General features: G+C 31.8%; 3 protein-coding genes across 3 annotated transcripts; all 3 read left to right on the forward strand.

Moving 5' to 3' along the window:
• Positions 1-288: 288 nt before the first annotated feature.
• LOC140163515 (uncharacterized) lies at positions 289-5,399 on the forward strand. Its single transcript, XM_072186833.1, has 9 exons — positions 289-316; positions 369-437; positions 1,242-1,310; positions 2,435-2,503; positions 2,592-2,695; positions 2,815-2,868; positions 3,065-3,133; positions 5,130-5,198; positions 5,322-5,399. Exons 1-9 carry the CDS (start codon positions 289-291, stop codon positions 5,397-5,399), a joined length of 609 nt encoding a protein of 202 aa, XP_072042934.1.
• A 1,208-nt stretch (positions 5,400-6,607) lies between these two features.
• On the forward strand, positions 6,608-10,789 carry LOC140163522 (uncharacterized). The gene is made up of 7 exons (XM_072186840.1): positions 6,608-6,698; positions 7,822-7,890; positions 7,979-8,082; positions 8,203-8,256; positions 8,453-8,521; positions 10,520-10,588; positions 10,712-10,789. The coding sequence occupies exons 1-7, from the start codon at positions 6,608-6,610 to the stop codon at positions 10,787-10,789; spliced, it is 534 nt and encodes a 177-aa protein (XP_072042941.1).
• Positions 10,790-12,000: 1,211 nt separating this feature from the next.
• LOC140163531 (uncharacterized) lies at positions 12,001-16,182 on the forward strand. The gene is made up of 7 exons (XM_072186848.1): positions 12,001-12,091; positions 13,218-13,286; positions 13,375-13,478; positions 13,598-13,651; positions 13,848-13,916; positions 15,913-15,981; positions 16,105-16,182. Exons 1-7 carry the CDS (start codon positions 12,001-12,003, stop codon positions 16,180-16,182), a joined length of 534 nt encoding a protein of 177 aa, XP_072042949.1.
• The last annotated feature ends 3,100 nt before the right edge of the window (positions 16,183-19,282 follow it).

The following is a 19,282-nucleotide window of genomic DNA, read 5'->3' on the forward strand; positions in this document are numbered from 1 at the left end:
AAGATAATTACATATTTTAATTGTTTCAATTCACCATCATTAACCATGTTTACCGAAATTGCTTTGTGTGTATGAGCGTAATATTTCAATTTGCTATTACTCTGTGCATTTTTTTATAGATTCATGTAATGATGGCACAGACACAGATACTGACACCGTCCCAGATTCTTGTGGTGAGTGAATTCAAGTTCATTATTTTTATACGATTTCTTAAAGAGTGTTCCAATTATTATCTTTGACTTACCATCGTGCTGAACGTATTACAGAGTAAGCTATAGAATATTCAAAATGGTTCGTCGAAAATTAGCATCATCCAGTTAGATGTGCGATAATCACAACTATGCATGTGAATTGTTGATTCTATACAGATAATTGCCCAGATGATTCGAATGCTGAGCAGGTGGATAGTGATAACGATGGCATTGGTGATGCATGTGGTGAGCGAATGCATGAACTATCAAATGAACATTCTGATAATTTATAAATAATTTATCTGCATTAACACTTTATGGACATGTTTAACAAAGAACCTACAGATAAGGTGTCGAAACAACGTCCCTAATCTTGTATTTCACATCTTCCTGCTAATAGTCAAGTCAAACTATGAAATGACACACCACTAAAATGGCCGCTTATACAGGGTGAAATTTCATTAAACTGGTATAAAAACTCTGATGTACAGCTCTTGAGTTATAGGCAAAAAGGTCGAAGGTAAAATGTTGGACTCGACATTATTTTGAAATTTGTTAGAATTCTTTTGAAAATGAAAACCTAATCATGCTAATTAAAGCCATTATCTGGACTACTTTTACACTATTATTGCTTTTAGAATAGTTTAAACAATAAAAGTACGGTGTCCAACAATGGGATTTTTGGTTAAAAATGAGCACATTTTGAAAAAAAACCTACCCATTTGAACGGCACGTTAGTAACAAAACCCATAGTAAGAAGATAGTAATGATGGTGATGTCGGCAATTCCTGTTGTAATACATGTATATCGTTATAATTAATGTTCATTTCCCAACCTGATCGTATGACAGATTTTAAAACGGACTGTAGTAACATATTTCTGCATCATTACGTAAAATACTACACAGCGGAAAGCTTGGATGCTTTGTCTAATGAGAATGAATTGACTATGATTAAACAATACACTAAATGTATAACTTAGAAACCGATGAGCCATGGATAAAAAGCCTTTTTCTTCATTTTACTATTATGTGTATTCTTATGCATTTAGATAATTGTCCGGAAATATCAAACCCAGACCAAAGCGATGTTGATGGTGATACTGTGGGAGATGATTGCGGTAATATAATAAAACATAAAGGCAGCATGCGATTGATGTCTTGAATTGTCTTCAGATGTTGCAAAAGATATAAAAATGTATTTCTACTTTACAATACCAGTATTTGATTTAACCTTATTACATTTCATGCAGAAAATTGCCCAAGTTGTGCCAATACAAACCAGTTCATTAAGGGATCTAAAATGAGCGTTTATTGCGTTTCGACAGTATTTTTTGTGGGACATGAGACCACCTCAGACCTATCGAATTGCATTCTGAATACGAAGCATGTCTTTCTGATATAAAATAATTTTCATTTTTGAAAATCACAATATAATACAAATTTTATGATAAATTATAAAATTTGATATTTATCAAATTTTTGATATATAACAGTCCTCGAAGTAAATCATATAAATCTAATGATATATTCTTAAAGTGTATGTAGCAGGGAGTAAAAGCCGACGGGCAATTGAAAATTTTGACCTTTCATATGGAAGATATGGATTTTTTCCCCAAAAAGACCTAATTTTTTTTGGTGTTTTGGGGAAAAAAATCCATATCTTCAATACGTAAGGTCAAAATTTAAATTCAAAAAGTTATAGGCAAAAAGGTCGAAGGTAAAATGTTGGACTCGACATTATTTTGAAATTTGTTAGAATTCTTTTGAAAATGAAAACCTAATCATGCTAATTAAAGCCATTATCTGGACTATTTTACACTATTATTGCTTTTAGAATAGTTTAAACAGTAAAAGTACGGGTGTCCAACAATGGGATTTTTGGTTAAAAATGAGTACATTTTGAAAAAACCTACCCATTTGAACGGCACGTTAGTAACAAACCCATAGTAAGAAGATAGTAATGATGGTGATGTCGGCAATTCCTGTTGTAATACATGTATATCGTTATAATTAATGTTCATTTCCCAACCTGATCGTATGACAGATTTTAAAACGGACTGTAGTAACATATTTCTGCATCATTACGTAAAATACTACAGCGGAAAGCTTGGATGCTTTGCCTAATGAGAATGAATTGACTATGATTAAACAATACACTAAATGTATAACTTAGAAACCGATGAGCCATGGATAAAAGCCTTTTTTCTTCATTTTACTATTATGTGTATTCTTATGCATTTAGATAATTGTCCGGAAATATCAAACCCAGACCAAAGCGATGTTGATGGTGATACTGTGGGAGATGATTGCGGTAAGATAATAAAACATAAAGGTAGCATACGATTGATGTCTTTAGATGTTGCAAAAGTAATAACAATTTATTTTATATTATGCAATAGCGGTATTTGATTTAACCTTATTACATTTTATGCAGATAATTGCCCAAATACTGCCAATACCAACCAAGAAGATAGCGATAATAATGGCATCGGCAATTTATGTGGTAAGATAATTACATATTTTAATTGTTTCAATTCACCATCATTAACCATGTTTACCGAAATTGCTTTGTGTGTATGAGCGTAATATTTCAATTTGCTATTACTCTGTGCATTTTTTTAGATTCATGTAATGATGGCACAGACACAGATACTGACACCGTCCCAGATTCTTGTGGTGAGTGAATTCAAGTTCATTATTTTTATACGATTTCTTAAAGAGTGTTCCAATTATTATCTTTGACTTACCATCGTGCTGAACGTATTACAGAGTAAGCTATAGAATATTCAAAATGGTTCGTCGAAAATTAGCATCATCCAGTATAGATGTGCGATAATCACAACTATGCATGTGAATTGTTGATTCTATACAGATAATTGCCCAGATGATTCGAATGCTGAGCAGGTGGATAGTGATAATGATGGCATTGGTGATGCATGTGGTGAGCGAATGCATGAACTATCAAATGAACATTCTGATAATTTATAAATAATTTATCTGCATTAACACTTTATGGACATGTTTAACAAAGAACCTACAGATAAGGTGTCGAAACAACGTCCCTAATCTTGTATTTCACATCTTCCTGCTAATAGTAAAGTCAAACTATGAAATGACACACCACTAAAATGGCCGCTTATACAGGGTGAAATTTCATTAAACTGGTATAAAAACTCTGATGTACAGCTCTTGAGTTATAGGCAAAAAGGTCGAAGGTAAAATGTTGGACTCGACATTATTTTGAAATTTGTTAGAATTCTTTTGAAAATGAAAACCTAATCATGCTAATTAAAGCCATTATCTGGACTACTTTTACACTATTATTGCTTTTAGAATAGTTTAAACAATAAAAGTACGGGTGTCCAACAATGGGATTTTTGGTTAAAAATGAGTACATTTTGAAAAAAACCTACCCATTTGAACGGCACGTTAGTAACAAACCCATAGTAAGAAGATAGTAATGATGGTGATGTCGGCAATTCCTGTTGTAATACATGTATATCGTTATAATTAATGTTCATTTCCCAACCTGATCGTATGACAGATTTTAAAACGGACTGTAGTAACATATTTCTGCATCATTACGTAAAATACTACAGCGGAAAGCTTAGATGCTTTGTCTAATGAGAATGAATTGACTATGATTAAACAATACACTAAATGTATAACTTAGAAACCGATGAGCCATGGATAAAAGCCTTTTTTCTTCATTTTACTATTATGTGTATTCTTATGCATTTAGATAATTGTCCGGAAATATCAAACCCAGACCAAAGCGATGTTGATGGTGATACTGTGGGAGATGATTGCGGTAATATAATAAAACATAAAGGCAGCATGCGATTGATGTCTTGAATTGTCTTCAGATGTTGCAAAAGATATAAAAATGTATTTTTTACTTTACAATACCAGTATTTGATTTAACCTTATTACATTTCATGCAGAAAATTGCCCAAGTTGTGCCAATATAAACCAGTTCATTAAGGGATCTAAAATGAGCGTTTATTGCGTTTCGACAGTATTTTTTGTGGGACATGAGACCACCTCAGACCTATCGAATTGCATTCTGAATACGAAGCATGTCTTTCTGATATAAAATAATTTTCATTTTTTGAAAATCACAATATAATACAAATTTTATGATTAAATTATAAAAATTTGATATTTATCAAATTTTTGATATATAACAGTCCTCGAAGTAAATCATATAAATCTAATGATATATTCTTAAAGTGTATGTAGCACGGAGGAAAAGCCGACGGTCAATTGAAAATGTTGACCTTTCATATTGAAGATATGGATTTTTTCCCCAAAAAGACCTAATTTTTTTTGGTGTTTTGGGAAAAAATCCATATCTTCAATACGAAAGGTCAAAATTTAAATTCAAAAAGTTATAGGCAAAAAGGTCGAAGGTAAAATGTTGGACTCGACATTATTTTGAAATTTGTTAGAATTCTTTTGAAAATGAAAACCTAATCATGCTAATTAAAGCCATTATCTGGACTATTTTACACTATTATTGCTTTTAGAATAGTTTAAACAGTAAAAGTACGGGTGTCCAACAATGGGATTTTTGGTTAAAAATGAGTACATTTTGAAAAAACCTACCCATTTGAACGGCACGTTAGTAACAAACCCATAGTAAGAAGATAGTAATGATGGTGATGTCGGCAATTCCTGTTGTAATACATGTATATCGTTATAATTAATGTTCATTTCCCAACCTGATCGTATGACAGATTTTAAAACGGACTGTAGTAACATATTTCTGCATCATTACGTAAAATACTACAGCGGAAAGCTTGGATGCTTTGTCTAATGAGAATGAATTGACTATGATTAAACAATACACTAAATGTATAACTTAGAAACCGATGAGCCATGGATAAAAGCCTTTTTTCTTCATTATACTATTATGTGTATTCTTATGCATTTAGATAATTGTCCGGATATATCAAACCCAGACCAAAGCGATTTTGATGATGATACTGTGGGAGATGATTGCGGTAAGATAATAAAACATAAAGGTAGCATACGATTGATGTCTTTAGATGTTGCAAAAGTAATAACAATTTATTTTATATTATGCAATAGCGGTATTTGATTTAACCTTATTACATTTGATGCAGATAATTGCCCAAATACTGCCAATACCAACCAAGAAGATAGCGATAATAATGGCATCGGCAATTTATGTGGTAAGATAATTACATATTTTAATTGTTTCAATTCACCATCATTAACCATGTTTACCGAAATTGCTTTGTGTGTATGAGCGTAATATTTCAATTTGCTATTACTCTGTGCATTTTTTTTTTTTCATGTAATGATGGCACAGACACAGATACTGACACCGTCCCAGATTCTTGTGGTGAGTGAATTCAAGTTCATTATTTTTATACGATTTCTTAAAGAGTGTTCCAATTATTATCTTTGACTTACCATCGTGCTGAACGTATTACAGAGTAAGCTATAGAATATTCAAAATGGTTCGTCGAAAATTAGCATCATCCAGTTAGATGTGCGATAATCACAACTATGCATGTGAATTGTTGATTCTATACAGATAATTGCCCAGATGATTCGAATGCTGAGCAGGTGGATAGTGATAATGATGGCATTGGTGATGCATGTGGTGAGCGAATGCATGAACTATCAAATGAACATTCTGATAATTTATAAATAATTTATCTGCATTAACACTTTATGGACATGTTTAACAAAGAACCTACAGATAAGGTGTCGAAACAACGTCCCTAATCTTGTATTTCACATCTTCCTGCTAATAGTCAAGTCAAACTATGAAATGACACACCACTAAAATGGCCGCTTATACAGGGTGAAATTTCATTAAACTGGTATAAAAACTCTGATGTACAGCTCTTGAGTTATAGGCAAAAAGGTCGAAGGTAAAATGTTGGACTCGACATTATTTTGAAATTTGTTAGAATTCTTTTGAAAATGAAAACCTAATCATGCTAATTAAAGCCATTATCTGGACTACTTTTACACTATTATTGCTTTTAGAATAGTTTAAACAATAAAAGTACGGGTGTCCAACAATGGGATTTTTGGTTAAAAATGAGCACATTTTGAAAAAAACCTACCCATTTGAACGGCACGTTAGTAACAAAACCCATAGTAAGAAGATAGTAATGATGGTGATGTCGGCAATTCCTGTTGTAATACATGTATATCGTTATAATTAATGTTCATTTCCCAACCTGATCGTATGACAGATTTTAAAACGGACTGTAGTAACATATTTCTGCATCATTACGTAAAATACTACAGCGGAAAGCTTGGATGCTTTGTCTAATGAGAATGAATTGACTATGATTAAACAATACACTAAATGTATAACTTAGAAACCGATGAGCCATGGATAAAAGCCTTTTTTCTTCATTTTACTATTATGTGTATTCTTATGCATTTAGATAATTGTCCGGAAATATCAAACCCAGACCAAAGCGATGTTGATGGTGATACTGTGGGAGATGATTGCGGTAATATAATAAAACATAAAGGCAGCATGCGATTGATGTCTTGAATTGTCTTCAGATGTTGCAAAAGATATAAAAATGTATTTCTACTTTACAATACCAGTATTTGATTTAACCTTATTACATTTCATGCAGAAAATTGCCCAAGTTGTGCCAATACAAACCAGTTCATTAAGGGATCTAAAATGAGCGTTTATTGCGTTTCGACAGTATTTTTTGTGGGACATGAGACCACCTCAGACCTATCGAATTGCATTCTGAATACGAAGCATGTCTTTCTGATATAAAATAATTTTCATTTTTTGAAAATCACAATATAATACAAATTTTATGATAAATTATAAAAATTTGATATTTATCAAATTTTTGATATATAACAGTCCTCGAAGTAAATCATATAAATCTAATGATATATTCTTAAAGTGTATGTAGCACGGAGGAAAAGCCGACGGTCAATTGAAAATTTTGACCTTTCATATTGAAGATATGGATTTTTTCCCAAAAGACCTAATTTTTTGTTGGTGTTTTGGGAAAAAATCCATATCTTCAATACGAAAGGTCAAAATTTAAATTCAAAAAGTTATAGGCAAAAAGGTCGAAGGTAAAATGTTGGACTCGACATTATTTTGAAATTTGTTAGAATTCTTTTGAAAATGAAAACCTAATCATGCTAATTAAAGCCATTATCTGGACTATTTTACACTATTATTGCTTTTAGAATAGTTTAAACAGTAAAAGTACGGGTGTCCAACAATGGGATTTTTGGTTAAAAATGAGTACATTTTGAAAAAACCTACCCATTTGAACGGCACGTTAGTAACAAACCCATAGTAAGAAGATAGTAATGATGGTGATGTCGGCAATTCCTGTTGTAATACATGTATATCGTTATAATTAATGTTCATTTCCCAACCTGATCGTATGACAGATTTTAAAACGGACTGTAGTAACATATTTCTGCATCATTACGTAAAATACTACAGCGGAAAGCTTGGATGCTTTGCCTAATGAGAATGAATTGACTATGATTAAACAATACACTAAATGTATAACTTAGAAACCGATGAGCCATGGATAAAAGCCTTTTTTTTTTATTTTACTATTATGTGTATTCTTATGCATTTAGATAATTGTCCGGAAATATCAAACCCATTCCAAAGCGATGTTGATGGTGATACTGTGGGAGATGATTGCGGTAAGATAATAAAACATAAAGGTAGCATACGATTGATGTCTTTAGATGTTGCAAAAGTAATAACAATTTATTTTATATTATGCAATAGCGGTATTTGATTTAACCTTATTACATTTTATGCAGATAATTGCCCAAATACTGCCAATACCAACCAAGAAGATAGCGATAATAATGGCATCGGCAATTTATGTGGTAAGATAATTACATATTTTAATTGTTTCAATTCACCATCATTAACCATGTTTACCGAAATTGCTTTGTGTGTATGAGCGTAATATTTCAATTTGCTATTACTCTGTGCATTTTTTATAGATTCATGTAATGATGGCACAGACACAGATACTGACACCGTCCCAGATTCTTGTGGTGAGTGAATTCAAGTTCATTATTTTTATACGATTTCTTAAAGAGTGTTCCAATTATTATCTTTGACTTACCATCGTGCTGAACGTATTACAGAGTAAGCTATAGAATATTCAAAATGGTTCGTCGAAAATTAGCATCATCCAGTATAGATGTGCGATAATCACAACTATGCATGTGAATTGTTGATTCTATACAGATAATTGCCCAGATGATTCGAATGCTGAGCAGGTGGATAGTGATAATGATGGCATTGGTGATGCATGTGGTGAGCGAATGCATGAACTATCAAATGAACATTCTGATAATTTATAAATAATTTATCTGCATTAACACTTTATGGACATGTTTAACAAAGAACCTACAGATAAGGTGTCGAAACAACGTCCCTAATCTTGTATTTCACATCTTCCTGCTAATAGTAAAGTCAAACTATGAAATGACACACCACTAAAATGGCCGCTTATACAGGGTGAAATTTCATTAAACTGGTATAAAAACTCTGATGTACAGCTCTTGAGTTATAGGCAAAAAGGTCGAAGGTAAAATGTTGGACTCGACATTATTTTGAAATTTGTTAGAATTCTTTTGAAAATGAAAACCTAATCATGCTAATTAAAGCCATTATCTGGACTACTTTTACACTATTATTGCTTTTAGAATAGTTTAAACAATAAAAGTACGGGTGTCCAACAATGGAATTTTTGGTTAAAAATGAGTACATTTTGAAAAAAACCTACCCATTTGAACGGCACGTTAGTAACAAACCCATAGTAAGAAGATAGTAATGATGGTGATGTCGGCAATTCCTGTTGTAATACATGTATATCGTTATAATAATTAATGTTCATTTCCCAACCTGATCGTATGACAGATTTTAAAACGGACTGTAGTAACATATTTCTGCATCATTACGTAAAATACTACAGCGGAAAGCTTGGATGCTTTGTCTAATGAGAATGAATTGACTATGATTAAACAATACACTAAATGTATAACTTAGAAACCGATGAGCCATGGATAAAAGCCTTTTTTCTTCATTTTACTATTATGTGTATTCTTATGCATTTAGATAATTGTCCGGAAATATCAAACCCAGACCAAAGCGATGTTGATGGTGATACTGTGGGAGATGATTGCGGTAATATAATAAAACATAAAGGCAGCATGCGATTGATGTCTTGAATTGTCTTCAGATGTTGCAAAAGATATAAAAATGTATTTTTTGCTTTACAATACCAGTATTTGATTTAACCTTATTACATTTCATGCAGAAAATTGCCCAAGTTGTGCCAATACAAACCAGTTCATTAAGGGATCTAAAATGAGCGTTTATTGCGTTTCGACAGTATTTTTTGTGGGACATGAGACCACCTCAGACCTATCGAATTGCATTCTGAATACGAAGCATGTCTTTCTGATATAAAATAATTTTCATTTTTTGAAAATCACAATATAATACAAATTTTATGACAAATTATAAAAATTTGATATTTATCAAATTTTTGATATATAACAGTCCTCGAAGTAAATCATATAAATCTAATGATATATTCTTAAAGTGTATGTAGCACGGAGGAAAAGCCGACGGTCAATTGAAAATTTGACCTTTCATATTGAAGATATGGATTTTTTCCCAAAAAGACCTAATTTTTTTGGTGTTTTGGGGAAAAAAATCCATATCTTCAATACGAAAGGTCAAAATTTAAATTCAAAAAGTTATAGGCAAAAAGGTCGAAGGTAAAATGTTGGACTCGACATTATTTTGAAATTTGTTAGAATTCTTTTGAAAATGAAAACCTAATCATGCTAATTAAAGCCATTATCTGGACTATTTTACACTATTATTGCTTTTAGAATAGTTTAAACAGTAAAAGTACGGGTGTCCAACAATGGGATTTTTGGTTAAAAATGAGTACATTTTGAAAAAAACCTACCCATTTGAACGGCACGTTAGTAACAAACCCATAGTAAGAAGATAGTAATGATGGTGATGTCGGCAATTCCTGTTGTAATACATGTATATCGTTATAATTAATGTTCATTTCCCAACCTGATCGTATGACAGATTTTAAAACGGACTGTAGTAACATATTTCTGCATCATTACGTAAAATACTACAGCGGAAAGCTTGGATGCTTTGTCTAATGAGAATGAATTGACTATGATTAAACAATACACTAAATGTATAACTTAGAAACCGATGAGCCATGGATAAAAGCCTTTTTTCTTCATTATACTATTATGTGTATTCTTATGCATTTAGATAATTGTCCGGATATATCAAACCCAGACCAAAGCGATTTTGATGATGATACTGTGGGAGATGATTGCGGTAAGATAATAAAACATAAAGGTAGCATACGATTGATGTCTTTAGATGTTGCAAAAGTAATAACAATTTATTTTATATTATGCAATAGCGGTATTTGATTTAACCTTATTACATTTGATGCAGATAATTGCCCAAATACTGCCAATACCAACCAAGAAGATAGCGATAATAATGGCATCGGCAATTTATGTGGTAAGATAATTACATATTTTAATTGTTTCAATTCACCATCATTAACCATGTTTACCGAAATTGCTTTGTGTGTATGAGCGTAATATTTCAATTTGCTATTACTCTGTGCATTTTTTTTATTTTCATGTAATGATGGCACAGACACAGATACTGACACCGTCCCAGATTCTTGTGGTGAGTGAATTCAAGTTCATTATTTTTATACGATTTCTTAAAGAGTGTTCCAATTATTATCTTTGACTTACCATCGTGCTGAACGTATTACAGAGTAAGCTATAGAATATTCAAAATGGTTCGTCGAAAATTAGCATCATCCAGTTAGATGTGCGATAATCACAACTATGCATGTGAATTGTTGATTCTATACAGATAATTGCCCAGATGATTCGAATGCTGAGCAGGTGGATAGTGATAATGATGGCATTGGTGATGCATGTGGTGAGCGAATGCATGAACTATCAAATGAACATTCTGATAATTTATAAATAATTTATCTGCATTAACACTTTATGGACATGTTTAACAAAGAACCTACAGATAAGGTGTCGAAACAACGTCCCTAATCTTGTATTTCACATCTTCCTGCTAATAGTCAAGTCAAACTATGAAATGACACACCACTAAAATGGCCGCTTATACAGGGTGAAATTTCATTAAACTGGTATAAAAACTCTGATGTACAGCTCTTGAGTTATAGGCAAAAAGGTCGAAGGTAAAATGTTGGACTCGACATTATTTTGAAATTTGTTAGAATTCTTTTGAAAATGAAAACCTAATCATGCTAATTAAAGCCATTATCTGGACTACTTTTACACTATTATTGCTCTTAGAATAGTTTAAACAATAAAAGTACGGGTGTCCAACAATGGGATTTTTGGTTAAAAATGAGCACATTTTAAAAAAAAACCTACCCATTTGAACGGCACGTTAGTAACAAAACCCATAGTAAGAAGATAGTAATGATGGTGATGTCGGCAATTCCTGTTGTAATACATGTATATCGTTATAATTAATGTTCATTTCCCAACCTGATCGTATGACAGATTTTAAAACGGACTGTAGTAACATATTTCTGCATCATTACGTAAAATACTACAGCGGAAAGCTTGGATGCTTTGTCTAATGAGAATGAATTGACTATGATTAAACAATACACTAAATGTATAACTTAGAAACCGATGAGCCATGGATAAAAGCCTTTTTTTCTTCATTTTACTATTATGTGTATTCTTATGCATTTAGATAATTGTCCGGAAATATCAAACCCAGACCAAAGCGATGTTGATGGTGATACTGTGGGAGATGATTGCGGTAATATAATAAAACATAAAGGCAGCATGCGATTGATGTCTTGAATTGTCTTCAGATGTTGCAAAAGATATAAAATGTATTTTTTACTTTACAATACCAGTATTTGATTTAACCTTATTACATTTAATGCAGAAAATTGCCCAAGTTGTGCCAATACAAACCAGTTCATTAAGGGATCTAAAATGAGCGTTTATTGCGTTTCGACAGTATTTTTTGTGGGACATGAGACCACCTCAGACCTATCGAATTGCATTCTGAATACGAAGCATGTCTTTCTGATATAAAATAATTTTCATTTTTTGAAAATCACAATATAATACAAATTTTATGACAAATTATAAAAATTTGATATTTATCAAATTTTGATATATAACAGTCCTCGAAGTAAATCATATAAATCTAATGATATATTCTTAAAGTGTATGTAGCACGGAGGAAAAGCCGACGGTCAATTGAAAATGTTGACCTTTCATATTGAAGATATGGATTTTTTTCCCAAAAAGACCTAATTTTTTTTTGGTGTTTTGGGGAAAAAAATCCATATCTTCAATACGAAAGGTCAAAATTTAAATTCAAAAAGTTATAGGCAAAAAGGTCGAAGGTAAAATGTTGGACTCGACATTATTTTGAAATTTGTTAGAATTCTTTTGAAAATGAAAACCTAATCATGCTAATTAAAGCCATTATCTGGACTATTTTACACTATTATTGCTTTTAGAATAGTTTAAACAGTAAAAGTACGGGTGTCCAACAATGGGATTTTTGGTTAAAAATGAGTACATTTTGAAAAAAACCTACCCATTTGAACGGCACGTTAGTAACAAACCCATAGTAAGAAGATAGTAATGATGGTGATGTCGGCAATTCCTGTTGTAATACATGTATATCGTTATAATTAATGTTCATTTCCCAACCTGATCGTATGACAGATTTTAAAACGGACTGTAGTAACATATTTCTGCATCATTACGTAAAATACTACAGCGGAAAGCTTGGATGCTTTGCCTAATGAGAATGAATTGACTATGATTAAACAATACACTAAATGTATAACTTAGAAACCGATGAGCCATGGATAAAAGCCTTTTTTTTTTTTTTACTATTATGTGTATTCTTATGCATTTAGATAATTGTCCGGAAATATCAAACCCAGACCAAAGCGATGTTGATGGTGATACTGTGGGAGATGATTGCGGTAAGATAATAAAACATAAAGGTAGCATACGATTGATGTCTTTAGATGTTGCAAAAGTAATAACAATTTATTTTATATTATGCAATAGCGGTATTTGATTTAACCTTATTACATTTTATGCAGATAATTGCCCAAATACTGCCAATACCAACCAAGAAGATAGCGATAATAATGGCATCGGCAATTTATGTGGTAAGATAATTACATATTTTAATTGTTTCAATTCACCATCATTAACCATGTTTACCGAAATTGCTTTGTGTGTATGAGCGTAATATTTCAATTTGCTATTACTCTGTGCATTTTTATAGATTCATGTAATGATGGCACAGACACAGATACTGACACCGTCCCAGATTCTTGTGGTGAGTGAATTCAAGTTCATTATTTTTATACGATTTCTTAAAGAGTGTTCCAATTATTATCTTTGACTTACCATCGTGCTGAACGTATTACAGAGTAAGCTATAGAATATTCAAAATGGTTCGTCGAAAATTAGCATCATCCAGTATAGATGTGCGATAATCACAACTATGCATGTGAATTGTTGATTCTATACAGATAATTGCCCAGATGATTCGAATGCTGAGCAGGTGGATAGTGATAATGATGGCATTGGTGATGCATGTGGTGAGCGAATGCATGAACTATCAAATGAACATTCTGATAATTTATAAATAATTTATCTGCATTAACACTTTATGGACATGTTTAACAAAGAACCTACAGATAAGGTGTCGAAACAACGTCCCTAATCTTGTATTTCACATCTTCCTGCTAATAGTAAAGTCAAACTATGAAATGACACACCACTAAAATGGCCGCTTACAGGGTGAAATTTCATTAAACTGGTATAAAAACTCTGATGTACAGCTCTTGAGTTATAGGCAAAAAGGTCGAAGGTAAAATGTTGGACTCGACATTATTTTGAAATTTGTTAGAATTCTTTTGAAAATGAAAACCTAATCATGCTAATTAAAGCCATTATCTGGACTACTTTTACACTATTATTGCTTTTAGAATAGTTTAAACAATAAAAGTACGGGTGTCCAACAATGGGATTTTTGGTTAAAAATGAGTACATTTTGAAAAAAACCTACCCATTTGAACGGCACGTTAGTAACAAACCCATAGTAAGAAGATAGTAATGATGGTGATGTCGGCAATTCCTGTTGTAATACATGTATATCGTTATAATAATAATGTTCATTTCCCAACCTGATCGTATGACAGATTTTAAAACGGACTGTAGTAACATATTTCTGCATCATTACGTAAAATACTACAGCGGAAAGCTTGGATGCTTTGTCTAATGAGAATGAATTGACTATGATTAAACAATACACTAAATGTATAACTTAGAAACCGATGAGCCATGGATAAAAGCCTTTTTTCTTCATTTTACTATTATGTGTATTCTTATGCATTTAGATAATTGTCCGGAAATATCAAACCCAGACCAAAGCGATGTTGATGGTGATACTGTGGGAGATGATTGCGGTAATATAATAAAACATAAAGGCAGCATGCGATTGATGTCTTGAATTGTCTTCAGATGTTGCAAAAGATATAAAAATGTATTTTTTACTTTACAATACCAGTATTTGATTTAACCTTATTACATTTCATGCAGAAAATTGCCCAAGTTGTGCCAATACAAACCAGTTCATTAAGGGATCTAAAATGAGCGTTTATTGCGTTTCGACAGTATTTTTTGTGGGACATGAGACCACCTCAGACCTATCGAATTGCATTCTGAATACGAAGCATGTCTTTCTGATATAAAATAATTTTCATTTTTTGAAAATCACAATATAATACAAATTTTATGACAAATTATAAAAATTTGATATTTATCAAATTTTTGATATATAACAGTCCTCGAAGTAAATCATATAAATCTAATGATATATTCTTAAAGTGTATGTAGCACGGAGGAAAAGCCGACGGTCAATTGAAAATGTTGACCTTTCATATTGAAGATATGGATTTTTTTCCCAAAAAGACCTAATTTTTTTGGTGTTTTGGGAAAAAAATCCATATCTTCAATACGAAAGGTCAAAATTTAAATTCAAAAAGTTATAGGCAAAAAGGTCGAAGGTAAAATGTTGGACTCGACATTATTTTGAAATTTGTTAGAATTCTTTTGAAAATGAAAACCTAATCATGCTAATTAAAGCCATTATCTGGACTATTTTACACTATTATTGCTTTTAGAATAGTTTAAACAGTAAAAGTACGGGTGTCCAACAATGGGATTTTTGGTTAAAAATGAGTACATTTTGAAAAAAACCTACCCATTTGAACGGCACGTTAGTAACAAACCCATAGTAAGAAGATAGTAATGATGGTGATGTCGGCAATTCCTGTTGTAATACATGTATATCGTTATAATTAATGTTCATTTCCCAACCTGATCGTATGACAGATTTTAAAACGGACTGTAGTAACATATTTCTGCATCATTACGTAAAATACTACAGCGGAAAGCTTGGATGCTTTGTCTAATGAGAATGAATTGACTATGATTAAACAATACACTAAATGTATAACTTAGAAACCGATGAGCCATGGATAAAAGCCTTTTTTCTTCATTATACTATTATGTGTATTCTTATGCATTTAGATAATTGTCCGGATATATCAAACCCAGACCAAAGCGATTTTGATGATGATACTGTGGGAGATGATTGCGGTAAGATAATAAAACATAAAGGTAGCATACGATTGATGTCTTTAGATGTTGCAAAAGTAATAACAATTTATTTTATATTATGCAATAGCGGTATTTGATTTAACCTTATTACATTTGATGCAGATAATTGCCCAAATACTGCCAATACCAACCAAGAAGATAGCGATAATAATGGCATCGGCAATTTATGTGGTAAGATAATTACATATTTTAATTGTTTCAATTCACCATCATTAACCATGTTTACCGAAATTGCTTTGTGTGTATGAGCGTAATATTTCAATTTGCTATTACTCTGTGCATTTTTTATATTTTTATGTAATGATGGCACAGACACAGATACTGACACCGTCCCAGATTCTTGTGGTGAGTGAATTCAAGTTCATTATTTTATACGATTTCTTAAAGAGTGTTCCAATTATTATCTTTGACTTACCATCGTGCTGAACGTATTACAGAGTAAGCTATAGAATATTCAAAATGGTTCGTCGAAAATTAGCATCATCCAGTTAGATGTGCGATAATCACAACTATGCATGTGAATTGTTGATTCTATACAGATAATTGCCCAGATGATTCGAATGCTGAGCAGGTGGATAGTGATAATGATGGCATTGGTGATGCATGTGGTGGTGAGCGAATGCATGAACTATCAAATGAACATTCTGATAATTTATAAATAATTTATCTGCATTAACACTTTATGGACATGTTTAACAAAGAACCTACAGATAAGGTGTCGAAACAACGTCCCTAATCTTGTATTTCACATCTTCCTGCTAATAGTCAAGTCAAACTATGAAATGACACACCACTAAAATGGCCGCTTATACAGGGTGAAATTTCATTAAACTGGTATAAAAACTCTGATGTACAGCACTTGAGTTATAGGCAAAAAGGTCGAAGGTAAAATGTTGGACTCGACATTATTTTGAAATTTGTTAGAATTCTTTTGAAAATGAAAACCTAATCATGCTAATTAAAGCCATTATCTGGACTACTTTTACACTATTATTGCTTTTAGAATAGTTTAAACAATAAAAGTACGGGTGTCCAACAATGGGATTTTTGGTTAAAAATGAGCACATTTTGAAAAAAAACCTACCCATTTGAACGGCACGTTAGTAACAAAACCCATAGTAAGAAGATAGTAATGATGGTGATGTCGGCAATTCCTGTTGTAATACATGTATATCGTTATAATTAATGTTCATTTCCCAACCTGATCGTATGACAGATTTTAAAACGGACTGTAGTAACATATTTCTGCATCATTACGTAAAATACTACAGCGGAAAGCTTGGATGCTTTGTCTAATGAGAATGAATTGACTATGATTAAACAATACACTAAATGTATAACTTCGAAACCGATGAGCCATGGATAAAAGCCTTTTTCTTCATTTTACTATTATGTGTATTCTTATGCATTTAGATAATTGTCCGGAAATATCAAACCCAGACCAAAGCGATGTTGATGGTGATACTGTGGGAGATGATTGCGGTAATATAATAAAACATAAAGGCAGCATGCGATTGATGTCTTGAATTGTCTTCAGATGTTGCAAAAGATATAAAAATGTATTTTTTACTTTACAATACCAGTATTTGATTTAACCTTATTACATTTAATGCAGAAAATTGCCCAAGTTGTGCCAATACAAACCAGTTCATTAAGGGATCTAAAATGAGCGTTTATTGCGTTTCGACAGTATTTTTTGTGGGACATGAGACCACCTCAGACCTATCGAATTGCATTCTGAATACGAAGCATGTCTTTCTGATATAAAATAATTTTCATTTTTTGAAAATCACAATATAATACAAATTTTATGATAAATTATAAAAATTTGATATTTATCAAATTTTTGATATATAACAGTCCTCGAAGTAAATCATATAAATCTAATGATATATTCTTAAAGTGTATGTAGCACGGAGGAAAAGCCGACGGTCAATTGAAAATTTTGACCTTTCATATTGAAGATATGGATTTTTTTCCCAAAAAGACCTAATTTTTGTTGGTGTTTTGGGGAAAAAAATCCATATCTTCAATACGAAAGGTCAAAATTTAAATTCAAAAAGTTATAGGCAAAAAAAGGTCGAAGGTAAAATGTTGGACTCGACATTATTTTGAAATTTGTTAGAATTCTTTTGAAAATGAAAACCTAATCATGCTAATTAAAGCCATTATCTGGACTACTTTTACACTATTATTGCTTTTAGAATAGTTTAAACAGTAAAAGTACGGGTGTCCAACAATGGGATTTTTGGTTAAAAATGAGTACATTTTGAAAAAAACCTACCCATTTGAACGGCACGTTAGTAACAAACCCATAGTAAGAAGATAGTAATGATGGTGAAGTCGGCAATTCCTGTTGTAATACATGTATATCGTTATAATTAATGTTCATTTCCCAACCTGATCGTATGACAGATTTTAAAACGGACTGTAGTAACATATTTCTGCATCATTACGTAAAATACTACAGCGGAAAGCTTGGATGCTTTGTCTAATGAGAATGAATTGACTATGATTAAACAATACACTAAATGTATAACTTAGAAACCGATGAGCCATGGATAAAAGCCTTTTTTCTTCATTTTACTATTATGTGTATTCTTATGCATTTAGATAATTGTCCGGAAATATCAAACCCAGACCAAAGCGATGTTGATGGTGATACTGTGGGAGATGATTGCGGTAATATAATAAAACATAAAGGCAGCATGAGATTGATGTCTTGAATTGTCTTCAGATGTTGCAAAAGATATAAAAATGTATTTTTTACTTTACAATACCAGTATTTGATTTAACCTTATTACATTTCATGCAGAAAATTGCCCAAGTTGTGCCAATACAAACCAGTTCATTAAGGGATCTAAAATGAGCGTTTATTGCGTTTCGACAGTATTTTTTGTGGGACATGAGACCACCTCAGACCTATCGAATTGCATTCTGAATACGAAGCATGTCTTTCTGATATAAAATAATTTTCATTTTTTGAAAATCACAATATAATACAAATTTTATGATAAATTATAAAAATTTGATATTTTTCAAATTTTTGATATATAACAGTCCTCGAAGTAAATCATATAAATCTAATGATATATTCTTAAAGTGTATGTAGCAGGGAGGAAAAAGCCGACGGTCAATTGAAAATTTTGACCTTTCATATTGAAGATATGGATTTTTTCCCCAAAAAGACCTAATTTTTTTTTGGTGTTTTGGAAAAAAAAATCCATATCTTCAATACGAAAGGTCAAAATTTAAATTCAAAAAGTTATAGGCAAAAAGG

Source organism: Amphiura filiformis, chromosome 1 (assembly GCF_039555335.1).
Source record: "Amphiura filiformis chromosome 1, Afil_fr2py, whole genome shotgun sequence".
Taxonomy (NCBI): domain Eukaryota; kingdom Metazoa; phylum Echinodermata; class Ophiuroidea; order Amphilepidida; family Amphiuridae; genus Amphiura; species Amphiura filiformis.

Coding starts and splice junctions, on each gene's coding strand:
- LOC140163515 (XM_072186833.1), top strand. CDS start 289: ATGGTTCGTCGAAAATTAGCATCATCCA. Junction 1,311..2,434: donor TACTGTGGGAGATGATTGCG/GTAATATAATAA, acceptor TTATGCATTTAG/ATAATTGTCCGGAAATATCA. Junction 2,869..3,064: donor CACCGTCCCAGATTCTTGTG/GTGAGTGAATTC, acceptor GATTCTATACAG/ATAATTGCCCAGATGATTCG.
- LOC140163522 (XM_072186840.1), top strand. CDS start 6,608: ATGTGTATTCTTATGCATTTAGATAATTGTCCGGAAATATCAAACCCA. Junction 7,891..7,978: donor TACTGTGGGAGATGATTGCG/GTAAGATAATAA, acceptor ATTATGCAATAG/CGGTATTTGATTTAACCTTA. Junction 8,083..8,202: donor TGGCATCGGCAATTTATGTG/GTAAGATAATTA, acceptor CATTTTTTATAG/ATTCATGTAATGATGGCACA.
- LOC140163531 (XM_072186848.1), top strand. CDS start 12,001: ATGTGTATTCTTATGCATTTAGATAATTGTCCGGAAATATCAAACCCA. Junction 12,092..13,217: donor TACTGTGGGAGATGATTGCG/GTAATATAATAA, acceptor TTATGCATTTAG/ATAATTGTCCGGAAATATCA. Junction 13,917..15,912: donor TGGCATTGGTGATGCATGTG/GTGAGCGAATGC, acceptor TTATGCATTTAG/ATAATTGTCCGGATATATCA.